The sequence below is a fragment of the Delphinapterus leucas genome, chromosome 2, assembly GCF_059928025.1.
Source record: "Delphinapterus leucas isolate spDelLeu-1000000601 "Yukka" chromosome 2, BTC_Dleu_Yukka2, whole genome shotgun sequence".
Classification (NCBI taxonomy): domain Eukaryota; kingdom Metazoa; phylum Chordata; class Mammalia; order Artiodactyla; family Monodontidae; genus Delphinapterus; species Delphinapterus leucas.
The window spans coordinates 117,109,121-117,133,556 of record NC_143130.1 but is presented as its reverse complement, the minus strand read 5'-3'; the positions used below and the strand labels follow the sequence as shown (position 1 = coordinate 117,133,556).

The window sequence follows — 24,436 nt, the reverse complement described above, 5'->3', positions numbered from 1 at the left end:
TGTTTGCTTCTCAATATTGCTCTACTACATTCTTCTGGCTCTCAAGAGCAAAAAGGAAAGAGAGATTTTGGCAAAGTAGTTGAGAGAATCCAGTTCTGTATTCTCAGTCACCCTCTTCCTATTTCTGATTTTTAAGTACTTATTTCCAGGGATCCATAAAGGGTCTAGTGGAGAGATCTAGGACCCCACAACCATAACTGCATTTCCACATCCACCAGTCTGAAGCTGTCCTCCATTAACCAAAGGTACCCTCAAATTAGCAAATGTCATCAAAGACTTAAAGTAGGACATGATAATTACTATAGTTGGGAGCTTTTGGACAAAGTGTTTGCCTTTTCTTTCCACTCAACCCATCCATATGTCTTCCTTTTCTGGAGAGCACAGACTTAACAGGTGACCCACCTGTATCCTTAACTTTGAGAGAGCGGCTGAAGTTTTCCCTCTTTGTTTATTTTTTGGAGTTGGCCAGCTGACCTGCCTCAAAAAGGGACAGGCTGGATGCTGACCTACCCAATAACACAGCACAGTCATGACTGACTTGGCTTATCTGGAGAAAGAAAATACATATTTAGTATAAAGAGAAGATATAAGCAATGGAACAGTTGGTTATACATTAGAGCTCATAATAAATGAAAATATCGAGTGCATTTTAAATGATTAATGTATGAAAACTCTCATCATTTACTGTGCATTAATCAAGAAAAAATGCACACTTCCCATAGTGGTTAATGTCGCAGGCCCGTTGTTCAGCTCTGATAACGTACATAATAATGCTCATGTGACAATGAGTTGGGGTAGCTGAAAATCTAGGATGGTTGCACATTTGATGTAGTATTTGGATTAGCATCTTAATCTGTGCCTTGTCAGTCAGCCTCATCGGTATACAAGCTACGCATTTTGTCCAAAACTAGCAAAAATATGGATGCTTTAAAAATTTTTTTCTTTTTTGTTTAAATCAAGAATAATGACCAAGGTACCTGCTTAAACAAATACTACCAGCATTCATTAGTTAGGATGGTTACATGTAAAAGAAATGATGCCAGATAGTAACAAATCCAAGAGAAGTTTATTATGAAAATGGCACCTGCAGATGAAAAATTAAGTTACATAAAGACAACCATGTATGTGACATGTATGAGAATCTACAAAAGTATAAAAAGAACCCTGTTGTAAATGAAGTATGTACATTTCTGATTTGCAGCATTATAAATGGTCAATGAAAAAAAATGTTTCAAAATGAGCCAGGCACTCAGGAAGTTAGGTCCCGTTAGCTTCACACAAAACAAATGTACCATAGCTGTCGCTTTGTAATGTTTTAATTTTTTTATATATATATTGTAGAGTTGGTAACACTGCTAAGATTTTTACGAACAGAATATCCCTTTCCCCATTATTCAGCTACTTGGCACCAGTCTCCTCATAAAAGTTTTCATATATTTGTACAAGAAATAGTTAAAAACACAGACACAGTCTTCACAGGTAATGAAGTATTTTTTTTTCCACTTTGTAATTTTAACACTATGGATTTAGACAGCAGCTGTGATTATCTGTTAGTTTAAATCACCAGAAATCATTTTGACACAACACAGAAACATTTATAAAAGAAAATAAAAAACAGCCATCTAGCTGTTCTTTGTAGCTGATAGGTGCGTTCCTTTGATTGTTCAATAGCTAGAGTAGAGCTTCCAAAATTACTCTTTAAATTTCGTGATTGGCCTTCTTCACTTCCTAAACCTACTCAAATCCTTCAGGTAAGTGCTCACTATTAGAATTTGTGGCATTAAACTTCTTTTCACTATTCCACAGTGGTTTGGGCCCAACTCATGGAATCAAAGGGCCTGGAGGAATCCACTCAACACAGTGATATTCAAAGGACAGCCGAGTTACTATATTAGCATTGCACACATAAACAAATATATACGACAATTCTATAGTCCACCCCCACCCCCCACCGCTCCCCTTTTGTTTTTAAAAAATGTTGGTTGACCTTTGAAATAATTTTCTGTCTCACTGGTAAATTGCTTTATATATTGCTCCATCAGCCAACCTGGAAGGAAACCAAAGCAAAGCACCCACTGCTTATAGGTAGAACACAAGGGACTCTGGGAATGTTAACAACTGAGGCTATATGGCATCAACTTATTTCATATATCTGAGCATTATTCTTCAGTGCTTTGTGTGGCACTCCAGAAGAAAGAGTCATACCCAGAATTCCATTATGGGAAAAATGGCTCCATTAACCTTGAGCTAGTTAAGAGTCTTTTTATCTCTGAGAATGAAAAAGATTTTGGAGAAGTTGGGGTTGGGGGGGAGATGAGGCAGGAAAAGGGGAGATGAGAGAGAGAGAGAGAGAGGGAGGGAGGGAGGGAGGGAGCAGGGAGGGAGAGAGGGAGAGAGGGTGAGAGGGAGAGAGAAAGGGGAGAGGTTGGGAGAATATACACCAGCAAAGCAACAGCAGAAATCTTAAAAAGTGAAATGGAAGATTCACAGACAGTAGAAGCAGCGTAGGGTGACGTTACAGAGGAAGGCCACCACACAAAAATCACTAACCCCCAAGAATCACTGATTCACTAGGACTGCAGGAATGGGACTGTACTAGAGATAGAGCACAGAGAAGACAAAGGACAAAACAACTACATTAGCTTAGTATATACTGCATATAGAAACACACATTGAAACTGCAATGGACTGACAGCCAAGGACACATACACAGTGCACACATTACAGTTCTCACATCTGTTATTAGATGCCTTAACAGCTGCCAAAAATGGAGTGGAAGAAGAATTTATACTCGACAGTCGTTTGGAGTGTTTGACACTACACTGATTTCTGGCAACAAAGACAAAATAGGATATTTTTTTCTTTTTCTTTTTTTTTTCTTTTTTTTTTCAACTTAATGCGCAGTTGCAGTTATCTGTTTGAAGCTTATTTTAACCCATTCTTTAGTTTTAAACCTTACTGGTTCCAACCTAGAAATAAAAGAACCAAAGGGGAAAAAAAATCCACCAAATCAGTCCCCCAAAATACAACCTTCCTTTTCTTTTTTTTAAGCAAGAAATGAAAAAAATCAAAAAACGTTAAATATTTTTTTCCTTCTTTTACTCCAAAGTGTTATTGAAGTTGCAAAAATTAGCCTCAGTTAGACTGAGAAAAGGAAAGAAAGAAAGCTCAACGAAAGGCAGTATGTACCTAAACTGCTCCTCAAATCAGTTTGATTGAGTTTTCCAAAAGCCCTTTTAAAAAGGGCTTTCCTGACCCATTAAATTTAATGTGAGGCTATGTTAGTTGGGAGGTAAAAAATTTTAAGTCCTGCAGCAAACATTAATGAGGGCTTTGTCTTAACTAACCAAGGAGACTGCAGCAATGGACTCCAGACCAGGACAGAACACATTTTTTTCAAAACCCAGCCCAGGAGCTGCATTTTGTATGAAGACATTACAGATTAATAAATGATAGCACCATGGTTTTAGAAATTAAGTTAATGTTTCAGTAATTAACATTTAGTCCAACTTTTTTTTAAACATTCTAGTCACAGGCCAGAAATTAAGTTTAAGAACCCAAAATTATTTTTATGTGCAAGTAAGAAAATCTTAACCATAAAAAGAGAATTAAATTCTGCATAAAATTCTAAAATACTATCCCCCTATTTTCAAAGGAATTAGGAACAGAAACAAAAACACCACCCCATTTCATTTGACTTAGTCAAACAGGGCACATTGTTTATGCTTGTCTCTTTCAATCTTGATCATATCAAGATCTTTACGAAGAAAACTCAATGGTTGTCATTTCAGAAATCCCTTGACCACAAGACTGAGTATTCTATGGCAGAGGCATATACACATTAAAGACATCTTAATAAAGATGCAAAGGAAAGCAAAACAACCCAACACACATCTCGGAAGAAGACAAAATGGCAGGCAACTGGTCGTCTGACCCTCTGAAGGCCAAAAATAAACATATCTTTACAGGAAAGAATGAGTCCAGTGAAAGAAAGAGGGGATGGAACGGGGACCGTCGTGGCGAGAGAAGATGCTGACCTGCTCGAATTCAAAGTGCTAGAATCAAAGGTCTAAACGAAAACTCCGACGATGCCTCCGGGCAGAGCCCCGGGCCGCGCTGGGCGGTGCTCAGTCCTCCTTGCGCTCCAGAGTCTGTGCCGCGTGGATGCCGTTGCTGTAGACGGGGAAGGGCAGCGTGGAGAAGAGTCCCTCGGCCGTGGTGAACACGTTGCCGGTGGGCATCTGCGTCAGGCTGGCCGCACTCACGGCGCCGCCAAACGGTCCCGACATGTTGAGCCGGTGCACGTGGTGGTAGAGCATCTCCATGGGCGTCTTGGGGTCAAGGCCGAAGCCCGGGCTGTTAACGTCCACGAAGTTAACAGCGTGCGCGTTGGGCAGCAGGTTGCCCTGCATGGCCAGGGTCACCTCGGCTGGCGCGTAGCGGATGGTGCCCGTGGTGTAGACCCTCTGCGCGGCCGTGCTGGTGGCTGCCAGCGTCCCGGTCACCCTGTGCACCAGCGGCAGCACGACGTTGCCCGCCTGCAACCTCTGCAGCGCCTCTAGGTCCCCAGTGTACAGCAAGGAGTTGGACGCTCCGGGGCCGCTCCCGCCGCCGCTGCTTCCGCCCCCGGGGTGCTTGTCCCGCGGGGACGCCGAGAGCGGGGGCGACAGCGGGTCGGAGGCGACGGGGGCCAAGGCCGCGGGGGCCGAGGTGCCGAACTGAGTCTTGCGGGCGGCGGCGGCGGCGGCCGTGCCGTCGGCACCGGGCGGAGTGAGGACCGAGTCGGGGATGGCCACGTGCAGCCCCCCGCCGCCTGCGCCGCCCGGCGGGGACGGGAAGTGCTCGGAGCTGGGGGGCTTGGTCATGCTGTAGGGCGACTCGTTCCGGGAGATCTCCCGGTTGGGCGGGTAGTTCCAGATGCTGCTGTCGTTGTCGAAGTTGATGGGTTCCGAGATCTCCGTCTTGATCTTGAGCACCGAGGCACTGTTGGGGGAGGACAGCAGCCGCGGGGGCTCCACCAGGCCCGCGTCCAGGCCGCCGGGGCTCGACGCGCTGGACAGGCGCCGGCGGCTGGCGCTGCCGCCCTTCTGCCGTTTCCGCCTCTTCTTGCGCTTCTGGTGCTTGCTGGAGGCCTGCGCGCCCGCCTCGCCCGCGCTGTCCGAGTCCTTGGCGCTGTCCGACGACAGCGACTCGCAGTTCTGCAGCCGCAGGTCCGACTCGCTCTCCACGTAGCGCTCGACCTTGATCTGCATGGGGCCCAGCGCGCCGAAGCCGCCGCCGTCCTCGGCCGCCTTGGGGTTCTCAAAGTCCGAGTGCTCGAAGCTGTCGTCGCTGTCGCGGCTGTCCGGGTTGCTGGAGCTGTGGCCGTCGTCGTTGCAGTTCATGTCGTTGTCGCACGTGTTGCCTGACTTCTTGCGGTCGGGCTCCGGGTCTTCGCTGTTCTCGGACTGGTTCCCCTTCTCGTCGGACTTGGAGTTCTCGTTGTCCTCTGCGTGGGGCCGGCAGCCGCGGGGGGGGGGGGTAGGGGGCGGGGAGAGGAGACACAGGAGACAACGGATTAGCAGGGCAAGACCCACCTCTCACCTGCGGGGGTGGGGGAGGGGAGGGCGGAGGTGGGGGGGGGCGTCGCCTTATCCTGAGCTGCTCCACTGCCTCGGTTACTTAAAGCCTGGGCTTTCTCTCTCTTGAGGACCTAGATTAGAGGGACCCTGACTCAGAAGTGCGGTCCCCGGACCTGCCCGCAGCATTGGCATCACCTGGAGGCTTGCTACAAATGCAGAATCCCAGGCTTCCACCCAGACCTACTGGATCAGATTCTTCATTTGTACAGGATCCCCAGGTGATTCTTAGGCACGTTAACATTCGAGATGTTCTGCGAAAATGCTCACAGACTCAGGAGTAAATAACCGGGAATAAGGTGGTAGTGACACAGAAGAATGATGATTTGCAAGGTGACTTTCCAAGAGGTCTGCACCTTCCCCTGGTAAATGTCTGCTCATTGCTGAAAACCATACTCTCCTTTCCTAAAGTTATTTTTCTCTAGAGCACTGAACGCCGTCTGATTCATTGTATGTTTTATTTTTCTTTATTTCTGTCTCTTCCCCCAGCTGGAATATAAGCTCCACAGGGCAGGGAATTTTTGTCTTTTTTTGTTCACTGCTATATGCTATATAAATAAGGAGCAGAGATTGTCTGTTCTAGAACTCTGCCTTAGTAAAGAACTTTCTTGAATGAATGCAATTTACAGGAAATCAGTCAAGATCCTCCCCACCTGCTTCGGCCTCCCTGATGCTGTGTCTGGAGTAGAGGGAATACGGTACAAGAGCGTGTTCCCTAAGGATGGGGTTTGTGGCCGGTGTGCCCTAGTCATCTGGCACATTTTAGGGAGGATAGATTTTCTCAGTGATAGAACCTCAGAACCTTTAGGGGTGATGCTGATTTTATGGCTCTGCTTTTGGATGGCAGCCTGGACTAGCACCTTGGACAAATCATGTAACTACTCTGGCCTTCATTTATTTAGCAGAAAAGGCTGGGTTAGGAGAGGCTTAGGATGTTTTGCAGCCGTAAATTCTATGAGTTATGTGCCCCTTGCATCTATGCGTGTCTGTGGAAGGGGACTGGGAAGTGGAGGAAAAGTAAATTTTTATATTAGCTTTCCTGTGCTCCAAAGAACTACTCGAAGTTTGCTTCCCAAAATAACTAGGAATGGGAAGGCATGGATTTGTTCAGCATAGATTCAGAAAATGAGTAACAGACGGCACCCAGAAAGAGTCATTTACCGATGCCATTAAGTAGCCCACTTTAGAGGTTCAATCCCAGCTTGGTGAGGATGTGAATATTTGGGGCTCAAAGTCACGGTCTGTCTTGGAGCAACAGAGATAGCCCTGCTGTCTGCTTCTGGTAAAGAGGTTGGAGCTAGCTATGGGGTTAGGGCCGGGCTTCTTCTGTATGGAGGACTGACATTAAGTCATGGCTCAATCAATCAATCTCTCTGTATATTTGTGTATATATATTTATATACCATAATATACCTATGTGTATGAATACATACCACAACATGCATATATGTATATATTTATACATATCTAGATGCATGTATATATTTACATAACACCACATACATAAACATGTATTGTATGTATGTGCACACACTTATGTAGTGTGTACATCTGTATGTAGTGGTATATAAGTATATATACATATATGTGTTGAGAAAGACTCAGTAATAACTTGATGTGACATATATCCCTATATAAACTTTGACCGGTTGCTTCGTTCAGATGACACTCCTTTGGCCGTTGCCCACCCCTCAAGTTTGGAAAGGCAAGCCATAACTGCAGAACACGGAGAAGTCGTAATACCTGTAATACCTGAGGTGTCTTTAGAGTCTGACTCAGAGTCGGAGGTCTCTGAGGATTCCGAAGTTTTCTCCGGCAGGTGGGGAAGCTGTGCGATGTCCATTGGCGTGTCCTTGTACTCGGGGTTGCTGTGGAGGAGGGAGGTGTTCATCAAGAGTGCAGATACCCATTCTGGATGGGTTGCTTCTGACCATCTTCTTCCCACTTCCTTGCCCCAAACTTTTGGAGTTTAGAGGGTTTGAAAGACTAAGCATGCAATCATTTCTCAGCTCATCATGGGACTTTTACAGAAGCTTGGATTGCATGCGCTGGGCAACAGGTGCACCTTGCCACAGTGACTGAATACCCAAATGCTACGTGAAAGCCACCAAAAAGCTTTCAAATAATCAGGTACCACTGGGGGCCAGGGAACTGGGCTGCTTGACATTCCTCCCAGTACCACACCTGGGGGAAGGGAGGATGAGAGAAGCACCCTCAACAATTCATTCCCCTGCCCCCCGGTGTGCGCTGCCTTCTCCTGGGCTCCTGATGAGTCCGTTGCTTCAGTACCCTTGTCTTGGCTCCTTGACGGAGTGTCCTCAGCTGTTCAGGTGGCTCTAAGGCTATTGGGGGCGGGGAGCTGGGGGACGGAGCCCTCAGCACCTAACGATCTGACAGATGCGCTGCGTGGATTGTGGCTACTGAACTGTCAACACACCCATTACAATCACATTTTCATCTGCTCGTGTGGTGTACACCTGTGGCTTGTTAGCTGGAAATCTGATTGAAGTGGGGAGAGCCCCAGTGTGAAAGAATGGCGCTAACCCCGTTGGCACAAAAGTGCTTAATTTTTGTTCTATTTTTAATTCAGAAACAAGCCTCCTCTGGAAAAGGGAGTGTGTTCGGTCAGTCAGCGATCTTCTAGAAATGCCACTCCAAGGCCAGGCCAGCGTGTGAGCAGTACCAGCTGCATAACCTGAAGGCACTAGGAAAGTCTCTTGCCTCCAAATGGAAAATGCCTCTTCTGTCCTCCTATCATGGCCAGTCAGCCAGAGACCTTCCATAGGTCTCCATGACTCACTAGCTAATTTCTAGTGAAATTCCTGTATCAAAGAGTCACTGTTTCAGTAACTACACTAAAACTGCAAATATCCCAGGGGGGTTCCTTCACTCAGATAACTTATCAGGGCTTTACTCCTTAGTGTGAATTAGCGTCAGCAGCAGAGCTTTCTCTAGATGATCAGATGAACCAGATGCTGGGAAGGTAGCCTTAGCCCTTACACAGTTTCTGTAATTCTACCAGGTGTTGTGAGGGTATAGGAAGAAGACTGGGGGAGCAGTAATTTCAGAACAGGGACGTGCAAGCCTGGATGGAGCCCAGAAGTGAGGGGTTCTGGCCAGGAAGAGGGAGCATGAAAATACTGCTTGGGGAAGAACAAAGGACAGGAATGTGGGAAAGAAAAACCAACTTCAGTAGTTGCTATCAGGCCAAGGCCCTTCTTCCTAGACCTCCAGCCTGGAGAAGTGATCCTGATGAGTGACAGACCTGGGGAGCTTCCTCTGCTAAAGCTCATGTATGTCAGTCTCCTTTGGTCCAGATGCCATGTGGGTTCACAAGTCCCTTGTCGGCCAACTCCCAGTCTTCTATTATTGAACCCAGGGTGAGTCTTCAGGTCAGCTGAAACACGTCTGGCATGTCTGAGATCGAGGCTCTTTGAGCCTGAAGGCTGGGCTTTGGTACCCAAACTGCTTCCTTCTTCTCCGTATGGAATTAGGCGGGCCAGGAACACCAAACGCTCATGAGCTTGTACCATGTGATCCTAGACTAGACCAAGTGTTGCTCCAAAGTAGCACCAGCTGCCCTCTCCTCACCCCTCCTCACTCCCTCTGTTTGGGGGCAGAGTAGGAAGTCATGAGGCTGATGAGGCAGTAAGAAAGATCCAGAAGGGAAGAAGTCTCCCTGAATGAGATGAACAACCATAGGGATTGCTTTAGTGCCCTAGGCTCCAGCAGCCTGGGGGACGGCCATCCTACAGTCTATGGTGTCCCTGTTACTAATGTCTAATTTTTACTAATAACGGGTCTCCTTGGCACAGTGAATGTTAGTGCCACAATATTCTGTGTTCTCTTTGGCATGTGAGTTTTTATAACCTTCTGCATTGCACACAGCCACTGTTCCGTAAACCTCTAAGTAAAAGAATTCCCTGATAGCAGAACCCATCTTCAGCATATCACAAACACAGGGGGTAGTTTGCATGAAGAGCAGGCTTTGGAGAAAGCCCCATTAGATACCCATACTTTTACCTTTAGAGAGAATTAATGTAGAGTAGAAGAGGTCAAAAAAGGGAAAAGAAAGTAGATGAATGAAGACTCTTCTAAGTGGTGCACATTAAAGCCCTCTCTAGAGCAATAATCATTAGTGTCTGATAGATATGCTATTGGGAGCAAGCACGTTCATGCCTTCAAGTCGTCACCAGCGGACGCGAACACACTCTGAAGGGTCAGCGTGTTGCTGAGCCACGGCTGTCTGCATCTCTGTCTCAAAGAAAAATGGGATTCGGTACTCCCTGTCGACGTTATCAGTCAAAGGGCAACAACTTCCATTCATAAGACCCGCTGGAAGTTTTCCTCCTCAGACCACATGTGGGCCCTGCTTGGTGGCTTTAGGCCAAGAGGAGCCAAAGACTAGAGTGACAATGGTGGGAGGGAGCCAGGCTGAGCATTTGGATAGCTTCATGGCAGGATTGGTGGAGAACCTCCCAGAAAGCTTGTCCCCAGACGCAGACCACCCAGGCTATGCGTGTTGGTTACTTTGGTGCTAGCCTGAATCCACAGGCAGCAGATGAAGACGGAGAGACGAGGGGTGTTGCACACTGGAATTCAGGAGGCTGTTGAGCTTGGCTGCATTAATGGATATAAATTGGAGGATGCGTTAAAACAGCGGTCACCCTTGCCTGAGATCACAGGGCAGGCAAAAGAAGACTGCCTTCGTTTTTCCACTGAAATTGTCTCAATTCTGGCAAAGTGACTCCCTTTGCTTACCCAAACTTGAATATCTGGGGAATCCAACCCTACGTGATACGCTGAGGACTTCAAAGACATGGGATACAGGAGGAATATGAACTCTGCCACTTCTTCCGCATCCCCTTTTCATAATTTTCACAAGGGTTGGAGCGCATGAGTATGAGAACGTGTGGGGGAGAAGGAGATGCTTTTTGAATGCTTCCACTGGAGGCAAACGTCTGTGTTCTTTTTCTGGCCCGAACATTTGTGGGGAAACCAAAGCAACCTCTGCAGAACTGCCCCAAGGTTGGCAGACCAAGAACTACTGAACATTTCGCAAATCTGCCCTCGAAGTCCCTACCAACATGGCTTTGAACTTTTCCCATTTCTTTGAATCTTGTGGAAAGAAAAGCAGAATTTCCATATAATTCCACACCAGATACTGTCAAAAGATAATACAACGTTTCAGCTATTTACCATTGGGCTGCATGTTTTATAACTGAGATGGAAACGAAAAAGAATTCCAAAATATACCTCAGAAGATAATTGACCCAGATGATGTTTTTCTCATTTGCGTTCTTGGCGTTAATAGCTATTGTGGCACTAGACTGTATCCAAATATATCCTCCATTCTTCTGCATCCAACGATAGTACTTTGTCACACATTGGCCCTTATTCAGCACTGGTGAAAAAACAGAATAGAAGGCATTGCATATTAGGACTGGGACGAAATGGTCATCATCTCTGCAAAATCTGAAGCTTAGAAAGGGGAGGTCCCGGACTTCCCTGGTGGTGCAGTGGTTAAGAATCCGCTTGCCAGTGCAGGAGACACGGGTTCGAGCCCTGATCCGGGAAGATCCCACATGCCGCGGAGCAACTAAGCAACTAAGCCTGTGCACCACAAATACTAAGCCTGCACTCTAGAACCTGCGAGCCACAACTACTGAAGCCCGCCTGCTCCACAACAAGAGAAGCCACCGCAATGAGAAGCCCACGCGCCGTAACGAAGAGTAGCCCCTGCTCACCGCAACTAGCGAAAGCCCGCGGGCAACAACGAAGACCCAACGCAGCCAAAAATAAATAAATTAATTTTAAAAAAAAGAAGAAAGGGGAGGTCCCGCACCAAGCCAGGGGTGCCCCTCTGTACGCTTAATGTAGAATGCCGTTAGTAGGACAAATAAAATCACCAATTCAGTGGAGCAGTAGCTCTGGAGCTAGGGTTACTAGCGTTTGTAGCAAGACTTTATTCCATTTTGGACAGTCATGGTGTGAAAGGAAGGATAACAGGACTGCAAATCTTTCTGGCTCACAGAACACCTAATGCGGTGTGGATATTGTCAATGGGTTTGACATCAGATGGGAACAAAGGCAAATTTGGGTGTGATTTATTCATAGCTTCAAGGTAGCTCTCTTTGCGATTCTGGATATCTGAATGGTTCCAAAGATGCTTTCCTCCTCTGTCTTTGATCATTTCACCTCAGTGCGAGCAGTATCAACCCGTGTCCTTATGTATCGGTTCCTTTTGATCTTGTCGAACAGAATTTATGGTATGAACTAAATCTACATGTGTCAGTCAGGGGAGATTCTGGTGAGAAATTTGCTGAACGTTGGAACAAAATACATTCCCTCACCAAGTCAGACAGAAACACTGGCCTAAGCGAAGCACAGGTTTGACTTGGCTAGAGCCAAAAAGAGTGACAGCTCCACACAGACTCTGAAATATGGCCCCAAATGAAGGAACAAGTAAAAACAATCAGTAATGTGAAACGGTGCCGTTAAATATCCACGGAAAGAGAGCTTTAAAATGCAGATGTTAAAAATGATACTTTAACCAAAATCTTGCCAAGTTGAAATGGATTTGATTTGTATCTGGGCACGCTTGAGCTAGTAAAAGGGGGAAGAGTGCAGTAAATCAGCCCCTGAAATAAAGTGCTATGGATGGGAAGGGTTTAAAAGGATGCCGGAAACGTGCACACCCGCTGTTATCGCTTGGATATGAATTGCAGACTCCACACCCCCCAACAGCGCGCCAGCTGGCCGGCCACTAGAGGGCAGTGTGCACTCGTCCACGCTGCCCACTTTTGGCACGTCCTTGTCTCCGTCTGCTAAAATGAAAAACCTCTAACTGCTGTAATAAATTTGGCTAAATTAGCTGCTAAATGGTTATCTCAAGTAATATGTATTTGCATTAATCATCTTGCTCTAAACCAGAACAAGCCAGAGTCCTAAAGACGTAGTAAATTCATATTGTCCATTTAATTATGGCTAATAAGTGCTTCATATACAATAGTTTCATGAAGTACATTTTGATTTTTTTTTGGGGGGGGGTTGGATGAGTAAAGGGAAGTCACTTTGGAAAAGGGCTGTGTTTAAGGCTGTAGAAGCTCTTCCCATCATCATGTCGGAGCCACTCTTCCTAGCTCTGAAAGTGGTCAAAAATCAAACCTCCATATATTTTATCCATAAACATAAAAACTTCAACGCTTTTCTCCCATTCTCTCTTTTTTTTTGTCTCACAATACACGAAATGGATGGTTGTAAAATGTAATACTTATGTCTTAACAGTTGCTTGAAAAAGCCTTGCTTTGATGAGTGCTTCAAAGAGCGGCGAGTTCTATTCAGAAACTATTCTACAGTTCAGGGTATTTTTAAAACCCGGAACTGTCACCTTCTCTTAGTGGTGAGGCTCCACAGGTAGGATTGTACTCTGCTTTTGTAGGCGACTGTAAGTTCTGCCATCCGGCATGCATGGCTTCCCCGGCTCCAAAACTGTGTAGTGAAGCTGAAAGCAGTAAAATACTGACTCTGCCATACAGCACTCCTGTCAAACCATTGTTGCATGCAACAAGATGTGCTTTTATTCAAATCCTCTCAACCTGGTTAACTATTAATAGAGGAACGATGGGTTATGAAATTCTGCCCACTATTTTCACAGAAATACTTAGAGCATCCCAATCAGTGGTTGGTATATAATTCTACCTGCTGTGTATCTGGAATAAGGGATAATTTCAAATGGTTCTAGTATTTTTAATAAAGGCAAAGAGACTAAGAAGCCCCTTTTATAGAGTCACATGAAGAAAACACTGAGATGGTAGGCTAGACCAGCCCAGCCTGGCTGGGGATTTTCGACTGGAATTTGACCCAAAGCAGGCAAAATTAAAAAAAAAAAAGACCTCACAATACAGTGCGTAGCAAGGGGCAAAGTGAGACAGAAATTATAAAGTCAAATTAGAGTTTGCAGAGTCAGCAGAAAGATCACCACGCCCTCTCCTTCCTAATAATACTTTCTCTTACTTACAAACAAAGAAACAGAGAAACAAACAAAATCTCCTTTCTGAAATGCACCTTTTTGGGTTAAGGCAGCGCGACTCTGGGTCTGATTAGGTGCATCTGTGTTTCCTGAGAAGATAAATACAAAGTTATTAGGACCCATGATTCCACGAATATTATTTATCACCCAGGCCAAGGGCCATCTAGCAAAGAGAGGAGACCTCAGTGAGAGAGAGGCAGGCCAGGCAAGTTTACGTGATGAAGTGGTGGTGAAAGAGCTGCGGAGAAAAGGACCCCTGAGGGGTTCCCTGGGGAGTCAGGAGCTACTTGAGTGCCTTCACTTACCGTGGTCCACACCACAGAGCAGATCCAGGGGCCCATCACCGTCAGCTCAAGAAGACAAGTTTAACCTAATCCATTAATTTGCCCTGGGCCAGCCTGACAAACAGAATTCTGAAAAGGTAGACATTCCAGCATGGTCTTGGATCATGACTGTTTCCTGAGGATCAGTGTTTTCTGAATGACACCCCCATGTATCCGTGGGAATCTAGATAACTCAAGATAAGGCGCTGAGTTAGCTCCTATTATAGCATGAAATGTCGACTAAAAGATCACCCCAGTTGCGTCTGTTTTTCAGGAGGACCCATAAAAGCGGTCACAATGGAATTTTGCTTCTTTTAAAATGAACACGGAATAATTTTTGCTTGGGGCTCTAGAATATAAATTTATGATTTGTGGATGAAGCTTCCTGCTTTAAAAAAAAAAAAATCATACTGGCAAATCAGTTGGATCGTTCCAGCTGTGCCAGAGGCAGGATCTGACAGCTTTTCCTGAGCTCATGTGGTCCTAATCAGCTCAGGAAGAAAAGCCACTTTGGTGCCAGTTTGAAAGAGATTTTTAGTTTGTAATAAATTAGACAACTTGAAAAACACAAAAACTTTTTTGATACTCTCTAATGCAGGGCTGCTGTTTTTATTTTGGGGTTTTTAGCTTTAAATAATGGAGAGAAATGAGAGAATGTCTGTGTTAGTCTATTTCACAAAATCCCTTTTGTGGGGAAAACCAGAAATAGCATGATGTAAGTTACTTGGTATGGAAGTCCTTAAAAACCAGTTAATTGTCCCTGAAAAGAGATAGATCCTCATCAAACCAATGAGCCCAGGAGAACATTCAAAACAGTGTGCTCAAACTATAAAGAGAGGAAACCGAGAGAGAGAGGAAATATCTATGAGGATCTTATTTTTAGTCTTACACTGTGATACGGTCTGAGTACTTCTAACACATCACCTGGCACCTTCTCTTTGGCTTATCCCAAAGTTTACTTTTTGCTGTCCAAACCTTTTGGTAGAGCAGCCCTATGTGTGCCCACTGAATTCAATGATCACATCATAACATTTCTAGAAAGATGTCTTTAAAACTGTGTGATAAGAATTAGTTTTTATTTAAGGATCTCAAAACACGGAAATGGCCTTTGTTAGGTTTTAGAGGGTACACATGAAGACACAGGGAGGCTGACTGTGTTTCTCCCAGATGCCCTTTCAGTGTTGGATGGTCTCAGGTATAACCGTGGATGCCTCTGCTACTGCATGACAACTTGCTCCTTTGAGCCCTGAAGTCCAGGGTGTAGCCAATTGTTTTTGGCTGTAATTGCTCAGCTCTGAGGAAAACCAAGAAGTTGTCATCAGTACTGCTCCACCTTCCAAGCTACAGGTGCCTTTGAGTTACAGACTGTGCTCTTCAGAGGACAGAAATGACCCTGCATTTGGGAGAAGAAACTACTAGAGACAAGGAGAGACTTACATCTTGCTGGGGGAACCATTCTAGCCCTGCTCATTTGACCATTTTTGTCTCTAAGTGTCAAAATACCACCAACCCCTAATTGTGAAGGGAGTGGCAAATGCAGTTCAATCCAAAGAAAAATGCTTATGTGTTAGAACACGTGACCTTTTACATCACATACACACTTTGCCCCACAAAGACTGGGTGCTCTGATTGATTGACTATCTTTTTAAAAAGTCACCTGGCCTCTTGGTTTGAGCTTAGTGGCAGGCATACAAGAAATGTACTCCTTGTAGAGAAAAACTAACACCCCCCCCCCCCCGCCCAAATCTGATGAGCTCTTGCTGGAGTGCACATCTATGGCTCTGCACGCAGTGACCAACAGAGGGATTTCAGTGTTCCTTAGGAAAACTTCGTCCACAGAGATAGACTGATGACTGAAAGGACATAAAGGAAGCCTGTGTCTGTGGCAGGAACATAACTCTGTTAGTAACTCAAAACAAATCAGTCCAAGTTTGCCTTCAGAAATATGGAGGAAAAAAGAGAACATGGTCTCTTCCTGTTGGGCTGTTCCACAAAATCAAAGCCAAAGATTCTAAATAGTGAGTTACTTGTGTCTTCAAAAGAAGGAAGCAGTCTAATTCAGTTTGAAGAGGAGATGAAGAAGACATCTCAAAAGCGGTCTTTTAGCAAAGTGTCTCACAAAAGGACATTTTAGAGGTTTGCATATGCATTAAAAAGCTGTAATACTTGGTGTATTCAGGTAAGTATAGAATAAATAGGAAATGGTGAGATCATCGGAGATTTTCACACTTGACATTCACACAGCTGAACAAAGAGCTTCATTATCGTCATGGCAATATGAGGGTGCATCTGCTCAGCTCACCCCCCCTTGAGCTACCTTCATCAATGGCTGCAGAGAATGGGGAGTGGGGGGTTTTCTGCTAGATACTCAAAAATTAATTTTGAATTCACTAATGTGGAGGGCGTGTAAGTTAGGGTGTGTGTGCTAGAATCACACTTTCTACTTAATACCACAGTTGGGTGCTTAGCTGTAGCTACCGGTTTTTCTTTCTACATTCACAAAACTGGCAGATGAAACATGAAAAAGAATACTGACTCTTTAATCTCTGCTTCTCCACCTAAGGCCCAAGGCAGGCTGACAGGGAACTTCATTCTGGAAACAGGACTTTTTTTTTTTTTTTTTTCTTTTTTAAATTCTGGATTACTTTTTCTTCTGCTTTTGAAAACTGTGGGCTATAGGGAATGAACCCGACATAGACTTAAAACAAGAACAGGTTTCTTTATCTAAAAAGTTATAGTCCTTGATGCTTACAGAGGTCATTTTCAAAACCCACAAGAGAGACAGCATTAGAGCCAGGAACTGTGCATTTAGCGCTTTATTTACTTACAATAGAGACAGTTTTTCATTTAGAACTGCTCATAGGATCAAGCAAGGCTTTGATGCCGTGCAGACTTTCCTATAGATTTTGCAATTAGTGAGCTAGATGTCTTAAATAGCAGGCATCCACAAATTGGTTTTTAGTTTTTTTGTAAATTTACGTGAGGAGCAATATTTGATCGAATTGAATGATATTTGATACTTTAATGTGAGTTACGAGCTTAAGGACAGAAGACCCGTGGATGGTCTGTGAATGACTATGCATCATCTATGGATTTTCCCCCTAATATCCTAATGACAGGCCCTGCTTGAATTGCTATCTGTGTGATTTATAACCTCAGAAGAGGTTTTTTCCTATATCACCACCGCCGATTGACAGATTTTTATTACTGTTAATACTGAATCCTGTAGAAAACTTTTCATTGATTGAGAACATATCAATTTGTTAAGTTTAAAAAATAAATTCCCCTTTCCTTGATGATAACGTGCTGAGTTGGAGACCAAGGCTTTTGAACATTGAGGGGATCATGTTCTAGGACCGGAAGAGTCAAAGTAATTGTTGGCACGAGTGACATCCGAGATCTCAGATTTTTTTAAAGCTGTTTTCAGTCCAGTCAGGGAGTTTCAGTACTGTTTATTCCTGACCTTCTTGACCTGAAATAGTTAAGAACAGAGTATTTTTTAGCCTCCAAACCTTCTTTTTTGTTGGGGGTTTTGTTATATAAAGGGACACAGTGAACTCTTGCGCGTGGAATTAAGATTTATGACTAGGAAATCAGGGAAATGGTGGATTTATCCACTTATTCAATAAATAATTTTTTTGAATGTGCCTCTCTGTGCCGAGCACTGGGGGATAGCAAAGTGAGCAAAATCTGTCACTGGCCTGAACTCCTGTCTGAGTCTGAACTTGTCCCAGAAATTCTGTCTCCCTTCCCGGGGATTGGTTTAGGTTTGGAATATGATGAAACACTGCACAACGAGACTCAGGGGGAAGTCTCCCTACTGTGGGAGACTGTTGAAAATGTTTTCTTCTTTCTGAAAATAAGGATTTACTTCTCTTTGTCTTTGAACGGGAGACATGCTTATCAGTCATTTTTACTAGTAAGCTTTTCACGGTGATGATTTATGGAAAGTGGCGTGGAGGCCTATGAAAGAACAGCAGGTCCACCCTGACCTGGGTGAATCCTTCACCTTCCTTTAAAAATGAAGAGAGGGCTTCCCTGGTGGCGCAGTGGTTGACAGTCCGCCTGCCTATGCAGGGGACGTGGGTTCGTGCCCCGGTCCGGGAAGATCCCACATGCTGCAGAGCGGCTGGGCCCGTGAGCCATGGCCGCTGAGCCTGTGCGTCCGGAGCCTGTGCTCCGCAACGGGAGAGGCCACAATAGTGAGAGGCCCGCGTACCGCAAACAAAAAAAAAAAGAAGAGAAATGGAGTACTGGGGAGGTTAAGCTGGGATGTAGGGAGACCTAAAAAAAGGTAAAAAGATGAGGTGAATCTTTTTTTATTTTTTATTTTTATTGGAGTATAATTGCTTTACGATGCTGTGCTAGCTTCTGCTGTAGAGTGAAGTGAATCAGCCGTACACATACCTATATCCCCTCCCTCTCGGATCTCCCTCCCCCCCCCACACACATCCCACCCATCTAGGTCATCACAGAGCACCGAGCTGAGCTTCCTGTGCTTTATAGCAGGTTTCCACTAGCTATCTGTTTTACGCATGGTGGTATATATATGTCAATCCTAATCTCCCAATTCGTCCCACCCTCCCCTTCCCCCTCATAGGCAGGTTTATTTTATGTCTCTGGCAGACTCTGTGTTTCTGGATGCAGTCATTTCATTAAGCCTACTAAACACCTTGAGCAAGAAATATCTAAGTGGTGAGGCATAGGTATACAAGAGCTAGTGTTCCATGAAATCGGGACTATATAAAGGAGCCCAGACAAACGTCATGTGTTCAGCTGTTCTGTGGATCGTCAGAAATCCTGGTACTTTGTTGTGAAAACATTACAGATTCTCCCAGGTAGCGGTCACCGTTGAGTGTCCTCTGAACAGCTATTCCGCCACTTCTTCCTGGGTAATAGAACTCCCATTTGGGGCTTTATGTGTGGTGGTCTTCCCCCAAGTCTCAGGAGGGATAAATGTTTGTTTAAACCAGCCACAGTAATTCCCTCCAGCGTGTGGCTGAGGCTGGGACATTTGATGAAATGCTGGACAATGAGACTTTCCTGGAGGGCCTGTGGGAATATTTTCTTTTCTTTCAAAAAATGAACACAAAGTAGCAACTGACCCTTTCCTGACTTTGGACATTGTCCTGTGAGGAACTGATCATTGGCTGTGCTACAGCTGTCTTTTGATCATGAAGAGAAAGTGAAGACGATTACAGAGGAAGTTGAAGTCATTTTTACTTGGGTTTTCTGTTACTTGTAATCAGGTGGGTTCTGGCTAATGTGTCTCCCCCCAGATTTGAGGAGGCCAGAGAGGGGGTGGGAATTCTTCAAGAGCTTCAAATAACCTGCTCTTTAGTTAACCCTATATTAATGGAAAAACACTGTATGCTAAACACATACACAAATTAAATCCTATGCTGCTCATTTGTGTTAAAAAAAAAGTTTGAGGGCTTTTTTTTTTTTTTGGGATATGCAGGGTGTCATTAAATCAACATTTTAAAGAAAGTGTTTTTTAGAAAAACGATGTCATCTTGTTCTTCATTTTGTATAAAGTACAAGAAGTACTGGAATTGATTTTATTTAGGTTAATTGATTTCTGTGAAAATGGATGATTTAGAAGTACTGTTTCGTTTTCTTGATCATGCTTTATGAGAGCAATGGGTTAGTTACTCTCAAGTATCAGGTGTTTCTGTTATGAAAATAAAAGCAGCTACTAACTGAAATAGTAATAAGGAAAAGCCCAAGAATCCATGTTAGAATTGCATTAGAATATATCAGTCAAGGGCTTCCCTGGTGGCGCAGTGGTTGAGAGTCCGCCTGCCGATGCAGGGGACACGGGTTCATGCCCCGGTCCGGGAAGATCCCACATACCGCGCAGCGGCTGGGCCCGTGAGCCATGGCCGCTTAGCCTGCGCGTCCGGAGCCTGTTGCTCTGCAACGGGAGAGGCCACAACAGTGAGAGGCCCGCGTACCGCAAAAAAAAAAAAAAAAAAAAAAAAAAGAATATATCAGTCAAATCAAAGATCTGGCTTTCTCTCTGAGCAGAGAGAAAAGATCACGTGCTACGTTTTGCGTCTTTTCGTGTGCTCTTCAAAGCTTGGGATGCCCTCAACACCTACCCGACACCCACCCCCATCATATCTCCTGCCATCATCTTCTTTCAATGTCCAGGGAAAACGTGCCTCCTGGAACTTCTTATCCTTCCTTGGTGGCCCCCACCTCTGGGGCTTCTTTGTTTTGTTTACACATCGTGATAGTCCTCATTTTCTGCCACCTTTTCAAAACTGGCTGTTTTCATGTTGTCCTCTCTACCAGTATGTAAGCTGCTTGAAGGTAGAGACCATGACTTAGTTATTTTTAAAATTTATTTTATTTTTTTTTTTGCGGTACGTGGGCCTCTCACTGTCGTGGCCTCCCCTGCTGTGGAGCACAGGCTCCAGAAGCGCAGGCTCAGCGGCCATGGCTCACGGGCCCTGCCACTCTGCGGCATGTGGGATCCTCCCGGACTGGGGCACGAACCCGTGTCCCCTGCATCGGCAGGCGGACTCTCAACCACTGCACCACCAGGGAAGCCCGACTTAGTTATTTTTTAAACTTTATAGCAATACTGTGAAGCTTGTATGTAGTAAGTACTCACAAATGTTAGTTGACCTTGAACAGGGAAAATATGACTGTTCCTAGTCACACGTGCAGCCAAGTACATGGAAAGATATTAACCTGGGGAAAAACTAAAGACCTCCTTTTGCTTACAAGTTGACTACTACTGCTTAATATTAACTTTCTCCACTGCAATTTAAAACTTTACATCTTTGTAAAGAAGTCGATCTCTTTACCAAGTAATCACACTCGTTTCATTTGAACACTGATTGAGATGCCCTCAGAGCCACTTGACTATTCATATTTTACTACTATTAATAAAATTCATTCAATTGGAGGGGGGTAAATGAAGTCCTTAAGATCATTAGTCGATCTGTATTTACTTTTACTCCATGTAAAATAATGCCTTCTAAATACCAGCGTAGTCAGGACTTCTCAAACTTTTACATGAATGCGAGTCAGCTAGGGATCTTGTTAATTGCAGATTTGGATTCAGTAAACCTGAGGGTTGGCCTGAAATTCTGCATTTCTAGTATGTAGTGGAGCAGGGATACTCAGCTGGTAGGTAGGTCCTTGCTGGCCTCTGTTCTCTGTGTTTGCCTGACCTTGGACTTAAAAAGCTAAAATCAGCACTTGCTGAAAAAGAAAAAAAGATGTAAAGTAATAATACTAACTCACTCCTGGGAACTTCCTTTCAGTCCAGTGGTTAGGACTCCGAGCTTCCACTGCAGAGGACACGGGTTCGATCCCTGGTCTGGGAACTAAGATCCTGCATGCCACACGGCACGGCCAAAACCAAAACCAAAACCGAAAAATACCTAATTCACTCCTGCATAAAAACCTGACTTTATTTTGTCTCCATTTGACAGTCTTTTTAGTCAGTGGACAGGCACATGATGTAGGCTGACTTGGCTTCTGAAAAAAAGTCAGACACGGAAGCTATTAAATGCATCTCCTTTCATGTGAATTTTCATAATCATATGGAAGAAGAGGAAAAACTCATTTGCTCTGGGGGGAAAATGTCCAGCCAATGATCAGGTGGCAGCTCAATCCCTGAAGACCCTGCGCTGGAAAAAGCTAAGATCAGGAAATAGAAAAAGTCCCCTGTGCCATCTGCATTTGGTCCAGCCATCAAACTTCACACCTTCCCTTCTTCCTTCACTCGCTGCTTCCTTTACTGCATGCGATGGCTGCATACCCGAATCAACAATTACATTCCCCCTTTGTTTTTGTGGCAGATGACAAATGCATGGAGGACATCTTGCGTTTCCTAGGCAGGCAGGGCACTTACTTTGATTGATGCTCGGTTGTGGAAAAAAATGAGCAGGGAAGGAATTGCAATGGAGGGCCTGCAGACTGGAAGGGGATATACTAATTAGCCCTGCGTTAAGCAGTCGGCTTGCATTTGGTGATGAGACGCCTTCAGGAGGGAAGTGTAGGGGTTATTGGTGCAAAACAGCGTGGAATGCATTATGCCAGGTAGCAGTGGATTCATTTTGTTAGGATGTATAGAATTTTGTAATTAAGAAAGAAACAGGCTACTGTATTCTTTTTTAACAGCTCCCCAATATATTGGGTAGGCCGTGCTTTTTAACTCTAATGATCTCATAGACAAACTGAAAAGTCCTCCTCTCTTTCTGAAATAAATCTTCCGGAGTTTTCCTCATCCTGGATCCAGTTCTAGGAGGGGAAAACTGCCACCACTTCTATGCTTGCTGGCTCTTTCTTTCTAAAGCTCCACTGCTCCAGAGCCCAGAGTCTTGACCCTTGCTGCCAGGACACAATGTAATAAAGAGAAAGGAAGTTTTCCCTCAGGCCACTCTTTCCAGGTTTTAGAGAGTCGTTGCTGATGTGACCTGGGAAGAACCCTAAGGATATCTCAAGGCAAATTCAGCATCTTCCATAGACGGGGTGAAAGCAAAATGCAAAGCGTGTTCCTCTGGTTAGCATGTGTGGTTTGCCCTTCTATTTTCTGGGCTATAGGCAGAGGCAAAGCGGTACATGGTGAGGCGTTCTCATGATTCAAGAGTGACACAGATGCTCTAGGTGACGGGAGTGTGTGACTCCAGGGAGATGTGACTGGTCATCTTGAGGTCAATACATCCTGAGCAATGGAGAACTGGAGGGTGATAAGAAAAGGTGCTCAAATAATTGCTAATATGGGTGATTTAAAATTCAAACCTTGAAATGTTGATTTGCTCAATTTGGCCTGAAGAATCAATGAAATTGGGTTCAGTGACTCCAGTGAGGTGGCTTAGAGAAAAAAAAAAAAATCACACAGGTCTTTGGTCACAGTATGATAGAAGAGGACCTAAACTCCCTTGAGATCCCAGTGTAATTTCACTAACCCACCGTGTTGGTATAGATAATGATTCCTAGTGATTCTTTGTGTTGAAACCCAGTGAACTCTCAGGCGTCTCATGTTAACCTAGTGGGCGAGTAAATGGTCCAAAGTTTTTGGTTCAATTTATCAGAATTGTCACATCCTGGTGCAGCTGAGATCCCCTTTTACTTTTCTTATTCTAGAAACAAGTTCATCTATGGATTTACAGATGCCTAGGCTAGCAAAATAGATCTAAGTGATAAAGATAGCATTGTGAGTTATCAGAGGCTGTCGAGTCTTTTTATTTCTTTAAGTTTTATCCATAAACTGGAGCATAAGACACATCTCAAAATATCAGAAATACGATCAGATGACTACAACCTGCCTTTCATGGACAGAACCAGGAATTGTGCCAATAGCTCTAGGAAGAAAAGCTAAATAGTTAATGTGGTTTATTTTTTAACCATCCCTTTGTTTTAGAATTCTATCTTATTCTTGAGCTGATTCCATGTCACCATGACCTTCTCCTGCCAAGAAGGCACAGTTAAGGCATCCTTCAGTAATAGCCTAGGGCTTTGGACAAGCAAGATGCTGTGCTGGCTTTCCGCCTTTTTTTTTTTCAATGTTTACACAACCAAGACTTATTACATGCTCTGTCATTTTCTTACTGGGCTGGCTTTGGTCTGAGAATTAGGTAAACATCAGACATTCCATCACATAATTTTAGACTCAATCTTACTTTATAATGATGTTAATGTTTACTATACAAAGCAAGATGCATTTGTATATTTTAGCATTTTATTTCAGTCACAGAATGCAAAACCTGACATTGGCATCAGTTTGGTGTGTGTGTGTGTGTGTGTGTGTGTGTGTGATTGAAGATATTAAGCACTACAAGAATGCTGAAATTTCAATCTGATTTTAGGATCAAAATTCTTCAGGATCAAAACACTCCTTTTCCTCCCCCTACAGTTTTACTAATTGTGTGCTACTTGACATTGTGGAGTTATTCCACAGCGTGATAGCTAAATATGTGAAGTATATTTTACTGTGCTGAATTATCAGCTCATTCTATTTGTTTTTCATGTGTTTAAGGTTATTAAAAGAACTTAAAATTAGAAGTCACGTGTATGAGTTGAAAGACTGAACTCAATCATTGTTAGCAGATGAAATCGTAAAGCGATAGCCAGCATGTCAATATCAAGTAGGGAAAAAAAAAAATCACAGAATTTGAAAGCATACCTTCTCCGTTCATTAGTTGGCAAGATACCAGAAAAATTAGGCTACTAGCACAATAGTGAATGGCGGACGGAGTTGTTTATTTTCAGCACTCTCAAATTACTCCAGGTACTGAAAACGAGATAAAAGTAGATCGGAAAGAATGGCGTCAAATGTATTTGTTGGAGACCTTGCTTTATGGGAAGAAATGAACTGCCCTGGCTCACTGTTCCCGAGGAATTGTATTTCTTCAAGCTGTAAATCAAATCCCAGAGAGATAGCATGATGTTTTCCAAATAATAACAGAGGATGACAAAGTTCCTTTTTGTCAGCATCAGGT

General features: G+C 44.2%; 1 protein-coding gene across 1 annotated transcript; it reads right to left on the bottom strand.

The window, feature by feature from the left end:
• Positions 1-4,127: 4,127 nt before the first annotated feature.
• Positions 4,128-24,133, bottom strand: NPAS3 (neuronal PAS domain protein 3). Its single transcript, XM_089906262.1, has 5 exons — positions 24,121-24,133; positions 12,317-12,445; positions 10,875-11,022; positions 7,362-7,486; positions 4,128-5,488 (listed from the first exon to the last, which is right to left on the bottom strand). Exons 1-5 carry the CDS (start codon positions 24,131-24,133, stop codon positions 4,128-4,130), a joined length of 1,776 nt encoding a protein of 591 aa, XP_089762388.1.
• Positions 24,134-24,436: the final 303 nt, after the last annotated feature.